At 39.1% G+C, this 15020-nt stretch overlaps 1 protein-coding gene across 1 annotated transcript in view; it reads left to right on the top strand.

Moving 5' to 3' along the window:
* Positions 1–15020, top strand: part of ecpas (Ecm29 proteasome adaptor and scaffold) — a 111455-nt gene that overhangs the window by 90583 nt on the left and 5852 nt on the right. The window contains exons 38-48 of the mRNA XM_072588108.1: positions 115–181; positions 672–763; positions 1710–1776; positions 4098–4289; positions 6784–6995; positions 7798–7841; positions 8035–8227; positions 12358–12490; positions 13664–13769; positions 13877–13965; positions 14056–14127. Of these exons, the coding sequence (XP_072444209.1) occupies positions 115–181; positions 672–763; positions 1710–1776; positions 4098–4289; positions 6784–6995; positions 7798–7841; positions 8035–8227; positions 12358–12490; positions 13664–13769; positions 13877–13965; positions 14056–14127 (1267 nt within the window). The remainder of the gene's footprint in view (positions 1–114; positions 182–671; positions 764–1709; positions 1777–4097; positions 4290–6783; positions 6996–7797; positions 7842–8034; positions 8228–12357; positions 12491–13663; positions 13770–13876; positions 13966–14055; positions 14128–15020) is intronic.

The raw sequence follows: 15020 nt of genomic DNA, 5'->3' as shown, positions 1-15020 counted from the left end.
TAATTTTGGAGACTGTTGCTTTGTAGTTATGTTTCTATGATGCCTTTTGGTATCTTTGGTTAACTAAAATCATCAATTTATTACCTTCAATTAATCTGCTGTTCTAATTTACAGGGAGGTTGTGCCCATGTGGTAGTTTTCTTGACAACCAAATATCCACAAGATTTAAATTCTTACGCAGGTTAGTATGTAGACTAATTACTGCATGAAGCTTATTTCCTTTTAAGAGACCACTATATAAGGCCTGTAACAGTAAATATTTAACTTTTATCTGTTTTTCGTATTGAATTCGTGAAATCACAATTGAAAGCTATTTGGCCTAACATGCCTGTGTCAACTCTTTGAAAGAATCAACCAGTTAGTTCCCTGCTCTTTCCCTGTCACAAAAGCAAAACTTCCTCTTCTAGGTATTCACTTCTTTTTGGAAGTTTCTATTGAATCCTTACAGCAGGCATTCCGGATTATCTATAGATGCCATTCCAAAGTCAAGTGATTACGTTAGTTGTCACTTTTTTTTAATGCTTCCTAAATACTTAAGTCAAAAAGAAATTGTTACAACAACAGGAAAGAAAATATGTCCCTCATAAAAAGGACAAAATAGTTAAATGAAATGGGAAAGTATTTGCATTGTGTGATTCTGTTGTAACATGGTCCTCTTTCATGGTTGACAGGTAAATTGATGAGTGCCCTGTTGTCGGGTTTAAATGATCGTAGCAGTGTCATAAGGAAAGCATATGCTGTGGCAATAGGTCATTTAGTTCGGGTAAGTATCTACAGTATTTTAATGATAATAATGTGCACTTGGATGGTACACCATACAGAATTAAAATCAGTTGAGAGAGTCTAAAACTTGCTGTCAAAGTTTGCTGATCTGTGTAACTAATAGAAACTGGAACCAAAGCAAACAGACCATTAGATTGTTCTACTTGTGCAACCTAATGTGAAGGAGCATAAAGTCTTGTACAAATTTATTTAAATAGTTATTTTGGAAACCTGGGTCCAATATTGGTCCCCTCAAGTGCTGAGGAATGTAGAAGCAAAGTTCAAAAACTGATTCGCAGTTTAAAAGACTTAAATTATTCAGAATTATTTCTATTGCATCAGAAATCCTTCTAGAAATGTGTAGAATTTGGGATGATTTGATAACACCATGCAAAAATGTTAAAGGATTTGACTGTATTCTTCTTAACCAGTTCCTCCAGATAAGTGGAGGGAGCCCAAAAGCAATGCAGTCACATGTCTATGTTACAAAATGGAAAGACAAGTTTTGACATTAGACAGTTCTTTTTTCTAACCCACCCTCTCACCCCCAGAGAATGTTGGACTAAGAGAACAAGTTGCTAGCTCATGTCATGAAGGTCTGGTCCTGTTTCTCACTAAATATTACAAAATGTCGATAAAACACCAGGTTAATTGATCTGTGTGTTCCTGTGGACTCATTTTGATTGCTTTATGTCAAAGAGGATCTTCCCAGATTGTTTGACTATTCTTGTCCCGATTGGCCTTGGGATTTATTTTCTTATCTCCCCCAGGAGATCACAGGACTGATTTCAGGTGGAAAGGCATCCTTGTGGGATGGTTGCCTAATCATGACATTTAGTAGTTTGTGTGGTTGGCTTGATGCACTGAACTTTCTTTGCCTCCCTGTCGATTTTGTATATTTGTATTTCATACGACTCTTATAATAATCCAGAACTATTATCTTACAGGCAGCACGGACTAATAGCACCGAAAAACTATTTCAAAAACTCAGCACTTGGTATCTTGAAAAAGATGGTAAATATATATATATATATATATATATATCTCCTGTCAATATTTCTAATGGAGATTTCCTTGTAAATTTTGTACATTCACAGTTACATTGGAAACAAAAGCAGAAGTTGCTGGAAAAGTTCTGCAGATCTGGTGGCATTTATGCAGAGAAATCAGAGTTAACGTTTCGGCTCTAGTGATACTTCCTCAGAACAGTTGCATTGGTTTACCTTTGTCAGCACTTTGCACTCTTATAGAAATATTGCTTTTAGAGTGCTTAGTTGCTTGTCAGGTTTTTCAGTCATAAATTCAGATTAGGCCAAATTGGGACCTAGTGATAGAGTGGTACAGTTTAATAGGAGGATTAGACTAAGATAAAAGAAGGTTTTAATAAACTTGTTCAATTATGTGTAATCAGTAAATGCACTTCAATATCGATAAATGTGAGTGAATACATTCTGTTTGGAATAATAATGAGATTACATGCACTGTGGAAATTAATTAAATGGAGAAAAGGAAAGGAAGACTAGAGGTGCAGATTCACAAATCACAAAGTATGTTGAAAAGGTGAGGAATAAATATCCACTATTTCTAAAAATAGAACTATTTCAGCTTTGTAAAGTGAGTAAAGAAAAGCATTTGACAGATACCTGGGCGCCTCAGGTATAATGAAAGCGTGAAAGACAATATGAAGCTAAGGAAATATTAGAACAAACATAAAAGTTTACACAAATAGATCATTACAGATTGCGAAATGTGAAGCTCCAAACCTGAGAGAAAAGGATTGAGAGTTAGCGCGTAGATACCAGAACTTAATAGGCAAACTGAAGTACTTCCCTTCAATGCTCATTCTCTTATAAAACTAGCATGTTGCTGAGGAGATGAAACACGAATTGCTTTAAATTCTATTAAAGCCTAATAAAGAGCTGTGACATTAAAAGTAACATTTAATTTTGTATAAGAAATTCTGTTTAGAAAATTGATCAGTAACAACCCTGTAATGCTTTGTGTCTTGCACTCCGTTTATGATTGACCTTCATTGTTAATATCCGTTGAAACCAATAAATCATAACAACAAAATGGTTGCTAAGCTGAAATCAGAAGTTTTTTTTTAAAAGCACGCAAATGGACTTCAGATAAAGAACTTATAGCAATTTTACATAATGTAACGGAAAAGGTTAATAAAGGAAGCGCATTTGATGTGTACAAAGCATGTCAAATGATGTTTTATAATGTGCTACATGATACACTTGGATTAAAGAGGCAGTGAGAGAATAGGTATACAATGGCTAAGAGACAACAAGCTGAAAGTAGTGGTGAATGTTTTTATTTCAGATTTGTGGCGAGTCTGCTGAGATTATTTGCAGATTATATAAAATGCAGAAATGTTGTAAAGAATGAGATTGGTGATGGGTTTCAGGAGGACCAAACCAACATGATGAAGTGGGCCAGGATATTAGTGAATATAACTTAACACACAAGAGTGTGCTATGTTAGATTTTCATAGAAAGAATGAGAAGATGCCATCTCAAGGTAATAATATGATTGTAGAGAGGGTACAGGAACAGAGACACAGGAGGCAAATGAACAGAAATTTCAACAGCAAGGCAAGTTGCTGTTTTAAAAATAAGTAATACAGCCTTGGGCCTGATAAACCGAAGCATAGAATGTAAAAACAAGGACGTTATACTAAACCTTTATAAATCATTGGTTAAGTGCCACCTGAAAAATTGTATCTAAATCTTGGTGATGTACTTGAGGAAGATGGCATAGACTTATAAAAGATTCTGAGGGGGTTTGCCAAGATATGAACTTCAGTTACAGAGAAGCTTCTTTTAGGGAAGGGAGAGTGAAGGAGAGATTTAATAGGGGATACAGAGATAGTAAATAAGAAACTGTTTCCATTACAAGATTATTAATAATCAAATTTGTGCTAACTGGCAAAAGATTCAAAGGGGAAATGTGGAAAAATAGTTTTGCATAGACTAAGTAGTGGCTTATCAAAGGATGTGGAAGAATACAGAAGAGGAAATCTTGTACTACTGTGGGGAAACGTCAAGGCAGTGGGACTAATTGGACATCTCTTTCAAAATACTGAGCACAAAAATGGACAGAATGGCCTCCTCCTGTGCTGTATTGTTCTTTACCGTTTGCAGTAGCACATTTTTGAAAAAAGAGGCAGTTTGAAAATGGCATCTCTTTCAAAACTCCAAAAGAGATACAGCAAGTATGAATCAGACATGTATCTTTTGGGGGATCTGTAAGCGTTTGTGATTTAACCAAATGAACTCCATGGTCCAATTAACTGTTTTAAGGAACTAGAGTATCTTGTACATTTTCAGAGCAAGTCTATCGATCGGCATGTGCCCTGACAGCAAATGCTATTGCGTGTCACAGTCCTGATGTAATCAAGCACCATGCAGCCGTTGTCTTGCCCCTAGCATTTCTTGGAATGCATGAAATCCCAGATGAAGATAAAGGGGAAACCAATGAGTCTGACCTCTGGACTGAAGTATGGCAAGAAAATGTACCTGGTAAAAAAACACTTAATTTGCACAAGTTTAAATCTGTTCGGTATATATCTTGTTTTTAAATGCAGTATTAGGATTGCACAATTTTCAGCAGTATTCTTCAGATACTGAAGCAGATTGTGCCCATAAGCAACAAGATCTGGATGACAACCAGGTTTGGGCTGGTAAGTGAAAGGAAACATTTGAATCACACCAGTATCAGGTACTGAGCAATTCAAACAAGAGATATTCTAATTATCTTCCCTTGACATTCAGTGACATTACCATCACTATCACCTCTATCTACTTTTTCCACTACCAAAATCCTAGAAACTATTATTGACCAGGGACTGAACTGGACCAACCAAATAAATAAAGTGACTTGCAGAGCAAATTAGAGGCTGGGAATTCTGTGTAGTAAGTCACAATTTATAAATTGTCTTGCAGACAAAGAATATTTGTAACAGTTTTTAGCTTCAAAAGGAAGTTTTTAAAAAGAGAACAATGGATACACAATTGGGTTATTAGCAAAATAAACATAACCGGAAGAGATAAGCAGTTTGAATTTTTTTTTTAATCTACAACTTCAGTTATTACCTGATCTTTTGTATCCATTGTTTGTTGTAACTTCTTGATCTTTCATGATTTATTGCTCATAAAAAAAATCAACATTTTTACACTTCCCTATTCTCTGCTTAATATTTTCTGCCCTTCCACAGCGAATTGTCTGTCTCTTCGCTCACATTTGAATGCCAGTTGTGGTTGACTTCTTTCTATCTTTATTATTTTCTCTCTCATCTACTCTCTTATCGCAACTTTCATCCGTCTCCCACTCTCTCCCTCCTTTCAGCCCAGATAGGCTGTATCTGTTCATGAGATCAGGACATTGCTGAGATCAGCATTTATCGCTTGCCCATTTTAACTTTGAGCAGGTGGTGTTGAGGTGCTTTATTAAACCACTGCAGTCGTGTGTTGCTGATAGGAAAGGAGTTTCAGGATTTTGACCCAGCAACAGTAAAAAAAAAGTGATAAATTTCTTGAGACTTGGAGGAGAACTTGCAGGTGATGATTCCAGTCTGTCTACTCCTCTTGATCCAGCTAGTGGAAGTCAGATAGTGCTATCAAAGAAGCTGTTGCAAGTTGCTGCAGTGGGTCTTCTGTGGTGCGCACACACTACTATCACAGCAATGGAAGGAGTCATTATTTATGGTGATCGAAGGGGTTCTGAACAAGGCTACTTATGTCCTGGATGGCATGGAGCTTCACGTGTGTTGTTGGAGTTGCAAATGGACAGAATTCTTTCACACTCCTGACTTATGCCTTACAGTTAGTGGAAAGGCTTTCCGAGCTAAGTTATTTATTTATTGCAGAATTGTCAGCTTCTGACCTGCTCTTGACGCCATAGGAGTTTTTACAGCTCGTCCAGGTTAGACTCTGGTCCATAGTGCTTCTCAGAATAGTAGAAGTGATGGATTTGGTGATAGTGATCCCTTTGACTGTCAAGTGGAACTAACTAGATTCTCATTGGATAATGTCATTGCCATGAACTGAATGTTACTTGCTATTTAGAAACAAAATGTTGTCCAGGCCTTGCTACAAGCAGGGACAGACTTGGAGGGAAGGTCACTAATGAAACAACTGAAGATGTTTAAGCCTAGGGCATTGCCCTGAGGAACTCCTGCAGCAATGTCCTGTGGTTAAGATGATTGACTTCCACCATCCTTCTTGCTAGCTATCACCACAACCAGTGGAGATTTCCCCTGACTTCGATTTAATCAGATTGCTTAATGTTACACTTGATGAAATGCTGCCTCAAAGACAAGAACAATCATTCTAACCTCATGTTTTGTCTGCATTTGGAGAAAGGCTGTGCTGAGGTTCAAAGCCTAACAAAACCCAAACTGGGCATCATAATAGGACTGTTGCTAAATATGTGCTGCTTGATAGCTCTGTGGACAACACCTTGCACTACTTGGTTAACGATTAAGTGGAAACTGGGATCAGATTAGTTTTTTCCTGCTTTTCCTAGGCAGAATATACCGTGAAATTTTTATATATGGTTGAGTGGATTACAACATTTTTAACTGTATTGGACCGGCTTGGAAAGGGACAATGCTAGATCTGAAGTATAAATCTTCAGACAGAATCTAACCAGGGCCTAATCATTTTTTAATGTGTGGAGTAATTTGAATTGGATAAAGACTGGCATCTGTGTTGATAGTATCTTTGGAGAAGTCCAAGATGAATTCTTCACTTGGGACTACTAAGATGGTTTGCAGTACTTCGTGTTTATTGTTTCCTTAGACCATCAGACAGAGTGATGACAGACAAAAGGCAGCCAGAAGTATGATTATAGCTCTGCCTTTTGGCGTGTTTGCAGAAAAAATTGATTTTGCGTTTATCTGCACTTGATTGCCAAAACAGTGTATCAGACTATACTTGGCTGTGCTATTTTAGACAGCCAGTTTTTGTATTTGTGATTTACCCTGACAGGTTGATACTTGTGTTTTGCTTGTAGGCAGTTTTGGTGGAATACGGCTGTACATGCAAGAATTGATTGCTATTACACAAAAGGCTCTGCAGTCTCAATCATGGAAGATGAAGGCACAAGGTGCTACTGCTATGGCATCCATTGCCAAACAACAGGCGGGCTCTTTGGTTCCACCGCACTTGGGACTGATATTGAATGCACTTTTACAAGGAATATCCGGTCGAACGTGGACAGGAAAGGTAGAACATCTCATTTAATGCTGCCTTACAGAATTTTATTTGAGAAGAGATCTCAAGTAGATGTCACTTTGTAATTAAAATATTTTCTCTTGATTAAATTTGGTGTACCAATTTCTTACTCAAATCTATTTCACTTCCTCTGTGTTTTACAGTTTTTTATTGATGATTACAGGAAATATGTTCATGGGTGTAGAACCTCACAACTCTGAATGTGATTGCTGCCTAGTATCTGCCATTTAAAATATACATCCTGTTTAATTGCTGTTGTGATAATGTGTAGCAGTGAGACTTTACTGTAGAGATTTGCAGCCCCATAGTCAAAGGAGGTAAAGATCAAAGCTCTATACAGTGCTTGTCAGATTCCATCTTAGAACTGTGTCCTTTCTGGGTACCTAGAAACAAGGACACTTCTTCCTATGCCAGGAGCAGTGTAGGGATGCATCATAAGGCTGACATCTAGTTATTAGCAAAGTCTGGAGAAACCTGAACTTTTCAAACTAAAAAGTAGTCAGAGAATTTCTTGAAGGAATATGAGATTGTTAAGGAAATGGAAAATATAAACCTGGAATATTACTTCAAACTAAATTGCAGAACAAGGGAAATTGTAGCTTTCATACTGAGCTTGCTACAGTGGGAGGATGTTAGGATGGGTGGATCAGGATTGATCGGAGGATGCCTTCATGTGAAGTTATCAATAATAAGGGTAAAGTCACTGAAAGAGCTATCATTACTCAAGCAAACATTACTGGTACAGCAAAGCCAAAGGGGCAGAATTCCTTTAAGAATTTTTTTCTTCTTTCAGGAGGAACTGCTGAAAGCTGTGGATAGTGTGGTGGCTGCATGCAGGTAAACATTAAGTAGGAATGCATTATGATTTATTTTGTTCATATTGACTGACGTATTATAAGAGAATAATATTTTAAAAACATAAGAATCATGAAAGGTAATATGTGCAGTTAGCTAAGACAATTTCTGTTCAAGATGATCCAACCCATTTCCCCTGTAACATTCTGTTTTACCTTACAAATTTTGTACCTAGTGCAGAGTTGCAGAAAACAGTGCCTGACCAGCCCAGCATAGATGCCATCCTTCAGGTCATGTTAAAAGAGTGTCACAAGGAAAATCTCCGGTACAAGATGCTTGCATTGAAGTGCACTGCCAACATATTGCAAGCCACAAAAGAAGATCGTTTCAAAGATTTGGTGGATATTCTGTTTCCTGTTATTAAACAGGTAATTCTATTGAAATTGTGGAAATCCACAACTCTGGTAAGAGAACAGTAACCAGTGATAGTGGTGAAAAGATCTGAAGGTTCGTAGTTTACGTGATTCCGAAGTTTATTTCTTAACTTTTTTGTTGGTTACTAACGAGTAGGGTAGGTATTTTGTTTTTATATATTTTAAAAACACGTCATTCAGGGGAGTTGGTGCCATAGTGGCATTATTACTGAACTAGTAATCCAGAACCCCAGGCTAATGATCTGGGGACATGAATTCTGATGCCATCGTGACAAATGATGAAATTTGAATTTGAATAAAAAGCTAGTCTAATGAAAAATCTCAAATTGTTTGCCATAAAAACCCATTTTTTTTATTATTCATTCACATGGACGTTACTGGCCAGGCTGGAATTTATTGCCCAGAAGGCAGTTGAGAGTCAACCATTGCTGTGAGTCTACAGTCACGTGTAGGCCAGACTGCAAAAGGATGGCAGATTTTGTTCCCTAAAGGTCATTAAACACTCAGATTTTTTTTCTAACAATTGGCAACAGTTTCATGGTATTCGTTAGATTTATTTTTGAATTCACATTCTACCATTTTTCATGGTGGGATTTTAACCCATGGCCCCCAGAACGTTACCTGGATTTCTAGATTAATAGTCTAGTGATAATACCACTAGGCCATTGCCTCTTCTAATTGGTTCACTGTGCAATTCGAGATGGGTAATAAATGTTGCGTTAACCAGTGCAACTTGCATTCCCTGAATGAATAAAAACATTTATTTTATGCTATGAAATTGAGAAATATTGTCTAAGGTTCTAAGTATAGTTTTGTTATTGAGAACAGCCAGTCTCTAAATGCATTGTCTTCGTAACATATCTGCATTTATCAATTTGAGTTAAACTAATAAGCAGGAGTGGGTGGGACCCAGGGAGATCATGAGGAAAGAGATCAGTCTGAGATTGGTACAGTTGGGAACAGCAGTGGGGCAGGCAAGAACAAAGTCGAGAACGAGGTAATACTGATAAATTAAATTGCATTTATTTCAATGCAAGAGGCCTAGCAGGTAAGGCAGTTGAACTAGGCATGGTTAGGAACATGGGACTGGGGTATCATCGCTATTACAGAGACTGAAGGATGGACAGGACTGGCAGCTTAATGTTCCAGGATATAGATGCTTATAGGAATGATTGAAAGGTGGGGCAAGAGAGGGGGGGAGTGGCATTTTTGATTAAGGATAACATTATAGCTGTACATCGAGAGGATATTGGGGATGTGTCCAGGGAGGTTATTTGAGTGGAACTAAAAAATAAGGAAGGGATAATCACCTTATTGGGATATACCTCGCAGTAATCAGTGGGAACTTGAGAAGCAAATTTGTGAGGATATCTCAGTTGTGTATAAGAATAATAGGGTGGTTGTGGTAAAGGATTTTAACTTCCCAAACACAGACTGGGACTGCAAAGTTAAGGACTGAAGGAATTTGTTTAGTGTGTACAACAAAATTTTCTGATTCAGTATGTGGATGTGCCTACTAGAGAAGGTGCAAAACTTGACCTACTCTTGGGAAATAAGGCAGGGCAGGTGGCTAAGGTGTCAGTGGGGAGCACGTTGGGGCCAGTGACCATAATTCTAAAATAGAGATGGAAAAGGATAGATCAGATCTAAAAGTTGAAGTTCTGAATTGGAGGAAGGCCAATTTTGACATTATTTGGCAGGAACTTTCAAAAGTTGATTGGGGAACAGATGTTTACAGGTGAAGGCATGGCTGGAAAATGGGAAGCCTTCAGAAATGAGATATTGAGAGTCCAGAGACAGTATGTTCCTGTTATGGTGAAGGGCAAAGCTGGTAGGTGTAGGGAATGCTGGGTGACTAGAGAAATTGAGGGTTTGGTTAAGAACAAGAAAGAAGCATATGTCAGGTATAGACAGGAGAGATTGAGTGAATCCTTGGAGTATAAAAGGCAGTAGGTGTATACTTAAGAGGGAAATCAGGAGGGCAAAATGGGGACATGAGATAGCTTTGGCAAATCGAGTTAAGGAGAATCCAAAGCGATTGTATAAATATATTAAGGATAAAAGGGTAACTAGGGAGAGAATAAGGCCCCTCAAAGATCAGCAAGACTGCCTATGTGTGCAACCACAAGAGATGGAGGAGATACTAAATGAGATTTTTGCATCAGTATTTACTGTGGAAAAGGATATGGAAGATAGAAAATGTGAGGAAATAAATGGCAACATCTTGAAAAATGTCCATATTACAGAGGAGGTGGTGCTGGATGTCATAAAAAGCACAAAGGTGGCTAAATTCCTAGGAAGTGATTGCTTGGGTGCCTTGCTGAGTTATTTGTGCCGTTGATAGCCACTGGTGAGGTGCCGGAAGACTGGAGTTTGGCTAACATGTGCCACTATTTAAGTAAGGCGGTAAGGAAAAGTCAGGGAACTATAGACCAGTGAGCCGGTGATAAGCACGTTTTTGAAGGGACAGGATTTACATGCATGTGGAAAGGCAAGGACTGATTAGTGACAGTCAACATGGCTTTGTGTGTGGGAAATTGTCTCACAAGCTTGATTGAGTTTGATTAACAAAGAAAATTGATGAGGGCAGATCGGTGGACGTGATCCGTTTGGACTTCACTAAAACGTTCCTCCAGGTTCCTCTCAGTAGACAGGTTAGCAAGGTTAGATTACACAGAATAGGGAGAAGTAACTATTTGGATACAGAATTGGCTTAAAGGTAGAAGACAGAGGGTGGTGGTGAAGGGTTGCTTTTCAGATTGGAGGCCTGTGACCAGTGGTGTGCCACAAGGATGTCCACTGCTTTTTGTAATTTACATAAATAATTTGGATATGAACATAGGGAGGCATAGTTAGTAAGTTTGCAGACAAAAGATGCATCCTAATCACTTGAGTTCTGTTTTCTTTCATATCAAAGCCTTGTTTCCCTTCAAACGTTCGTATTTATTGGAGATCGTAGTCCTTTCAGAAAGATATTTGAGGCTGGGTCGTTACATATATTCAAATCTTAGATTAATATTTGAAATAAAGGGGAGCCGATGGATATTGCTAGCAGTAAAATTGAATTGAGGCAAATACCAGACCAGCTATGACCTATTTGAATGTAGACAAGCACGATGCAGGAAGAACACAGCATGCCAGGTAGCGTCAGGAATTGAAGACATCAATGTTTCATGTGTAATCCTACTTTAGGACTGGGGTTGGGTGTAGGGGGAGCTGCAGATAAAGGGGATGGCGGTGGTAAAGTGGGCATAGGTGAACACGGGCAGAGGGCACAAAACCTTGTTGGTCAATGGGAGGAATGAATCCGATAGGTGGCTGGGAGGAGTGGAAGGGAGGGGGTGGGGCTGGGGCTGGGGCTGGGAAGGGAATCGGGGGAAGGTTATTTGAAATTGGAGAATTCAGTGTTGAGTCCGCCGGGCTATGGTTTTGTTGGGGTTCGATGTAGCAATGGAAGAGGCTAAGGATGGTCATGTCAGAAAGGAAGTGGGAAGGGGAATTAAAATGGGTGGTGATTGGGTAGTCAGGTCAGCCCCTGGGAGCCCAGCTGAGATGCTCGACAAAATGTGCCCTAAGTTTATGTTTAGTCTCCTGATGTAGAGAAGACTATATCAGGAGCACTAGGTTGCAAGAGAGGCAAGTGAACCTCTGTCTCACCTGGAAGGACTCTTTGGGACCCTAGATGGAGGTGAGGGAGTGGAGTAGTGGCAGGTTTTGCACCTTTTCTGGTTGCGGGGAAGGTACCTGGGGTTCACGGGGGTTGGTGAGGAGAGTGGCACAAACCAAGGACTGTCAAAGGGAGCAGTCCTTACGGAAGGCAAAGAGAGGTGGGGAGGGGAAGATGTTCTTTGTGGTGGGGTCTAGTTAGAGTTGAAGTGTTTAAGGATGATGTATTGGATGCAGAGACTGTTGAGATAGTAGGTGAGGGCAAGAGATCTCTGTCTTTATTGCATTTGGAGTTGGGGTGTTTAGAGCAGTGGACCGGGAAATGGAGATGGTGTGGTGCAGACTGTACCCTTTTATCTATGACCTATTTGAAAGGCAGAAAAGTCTCGAGAGGCTAAATAATCTACGCTTGCTGCGGTTTCCTATATTTTTAAGGTGAAATTTTCCTTTTCTTACAGAGTATAGCAGCTGGATCTTCCAGGGAAGATGATCATGAAGAGGAGGAGAAAGAAAAGGAGCTGCGGATGGAGTATCTGCTTTGTGCTTTTGAAACTCTTGGAAAAGCATGGCCTAGCACTCCAGAAACACAAGGTAGGATTTAACAAAAAGAAATGCTCATTCCCAAATTATGAATGTATACTTTAGGAGCAAGGTGGTTCCTTATCCTCCATTTGCTAAGATTGTGACTGATCTGATTGTGGTCAGATCTAACCTGCATTCTTATAATCTTTAAATATTTTAAATAGATGAATTGGTTACACTTTTGTGCTGTTCATGGGCAGCAGCACAATTAGAGTATTTACTATTTGTCATGGATATCAGTCTTGTGTTCTTTGAAGATGCATGGTGAATAAAAAGGCGATTGATTTGCTACTTTTCTATAACTTTTGTTAATGTGTTGCTTCAAATTATCTTATTGAAAATTGTCTTCGCACAGTGGCTCAGTGGCTAGCACTGCAGCCTCACAGCGCCAGAGACCTGGGTTCGATTCCAGCCTCGGCCGACTGTCTGTATGGAATTTGCATATTCTCCCCGTGTCAGCGTGGGTTTTCTCTGGGTGCTCCGGTTTCCTCCCACATGTGCAGGTTAAGTGAATTGGCCATACTAAATTGCCTGTAGTGTTAGGTGCATTAGTCAGGGGAGAATGTAGGGGAATGAGTTTGGGTGGGTTTCTCTTCGGAGAGTCAGTGTGGACTTGTTGGGCCAAAGGGCCTGTTTCCACACTGTAGGGAATCTAATCATAAGAAATTTCCAATTAAAGTTTTCATGCTTTAATTGTGTTGTCCTGTCAGTATTTCTGTGATGCACTGATTTGAAGTCTGGACTGTATAAAAATCTGTAACTCGCAAGCAGTAGTCTCTCTTTGCTTGTCAAATTCCTCCAGGCCTTGTTATTTAAGGCCTTGTTATTTAAATACTGGATAAAACAGCAAATGTATATAAAAATGATCAAAGTTTGTCTCTTGAAAATGGAATCTGAACAATGGTCTAATAATCTCCATCATTTAACTCCACATCAACTAAAGACATTACTTCATCTTGTTGGGTATGTAATATCATAGAAAAAGCACCTGGTTAGTAAATACCTTTTTGCCCAAAATCTTCCATAATTTTTTTCAAGCACAGTTCATTGTGGGTTACTGCAGATTTTCAGTCCATTACAATTATAGTGACGATAACACCCTGAATAATTGCTAAAGTGCACTAAAGTTTAGTTTGAGCAATATTTGTGATATGTTAATGAAAATATTTTTCTTTTCTGCAGCTCAGTACCGTTTAGAAATGTGTCAATTAATGTGTGAAAGATTAAAGTTGAGTACATGGAAAGTTCAACTTGGTGTACTTCAAGCCATGAACTCCTACTTTCAAGGGTAAACTAAATACATCTTTTTGAACATGCAGTTTTGTCATCCAATTTTTAAGAACCCCATTGATGAACCGCATTAAAAAAATCAATAACCGAGCCATGTCCCTGCAGCTTATTGCTTCTAGGCCAAGACAACAGAGACACCAGTGCATTGACTGAAATTCTGAAAGATACTTGCTCAGCACTCACATTTCCACTAGGTATGTTCACACAAAAGTAGATAACTTGCAAGATTCAAGCAAACGTTTTAACAAAATGTTTCAGGTTTTTAAGTTTTCCCTTTTTTCCAGAAAACAAGAGCTACTCGTCAGTACGGGCAGAAGCTTTATCGATATTGGAACTTCTATTTAAACAGCTGGATGGTAAGCATTTTATAATTATTTATCCAACAGTACAAGATGATCATTGCCTGGAATAGGCTTCGGCAAATTAAAAATTACTTGTGCTCCTTGGCCAGATTTTTCATTTGACGTAATTGTCATCTATTGCCAATCTCTAATAACCCTTGAGAAGATGATTGTTAGCTACCTTCTAACTTAGTATTTCAGCTGTGTATGGGTGGCATAATGGGCGGCATGGTGGCACAGTGGTTAGCACTGTTGCCTCACAGCACCAGAGACCCGGGTTCAATTCCCACCTCAGGCGACTGTGTGGAGTTTGCACATTCTCCCAATGTCTGCGTGCTCCGGTTTCCTCCCACAGTCCAAAAATATGCAGGTTAGGTGAATTGGCTATGCTAAATTGCCCGTAGCGGTAGGTGAAGGGGTGAAATGTAGGGGAATGGGTCTGGATGGGTTGCACTTCGGCGGGTCAGAGTGGACTTGTTGGGCCGAAGGGCCTGTTTCCACACCGTATGTAATCTGATCTAATCAAATCTAAAAAAGCTGCGCCATATCAAAAAGCAGTTAAGAGTAACCCACAGTTCTTTGGGTCTGGAGTCACATGTAGGCCAGACTGGGTAAGGTGGTAGATTTAAGGATGATATCGGGGCAGTAGTGAGAGATGATATAGGTTCTACGGACAAAAGGTTGTATCCATTGAGGTGGAAATTGGAAATTCTAACATGAAAAAGTCACTGATAAGCATAATGTATAGGCCACCGGTTAGTAACATCACATTGGGGCAGGCAATGAACAAAGAAATAACTAATGCCTGTAAAAATGGTACGGCAGTTATCATAGATTTTAATCTACATGTTATTAGGTTGGACCAGGTTGATCAAGGCAGCCTTGAGAAGGAGTTCATTGAATTGTAA

This window comes from Chiloscyllium punctatum, chromosome 2 (assembly GCF_047496795.1).
Source record: "Chiloscyllium punctatum isolate Juve2018m chromosome 2, sChiPun1.3, whole genome shotgun sequence".
NCBI lineage: Eukaryota > Metazoa > Chordata > Chondrichthyes > Orectolobiformes > Hemiscylliidae > Chiloscyllium > Chiloscyllium punctatum.
Note: the sequence above shows the minus strand (reverse complement) of the source record. Positions and strands in the feature narration are given on the sequence as shown.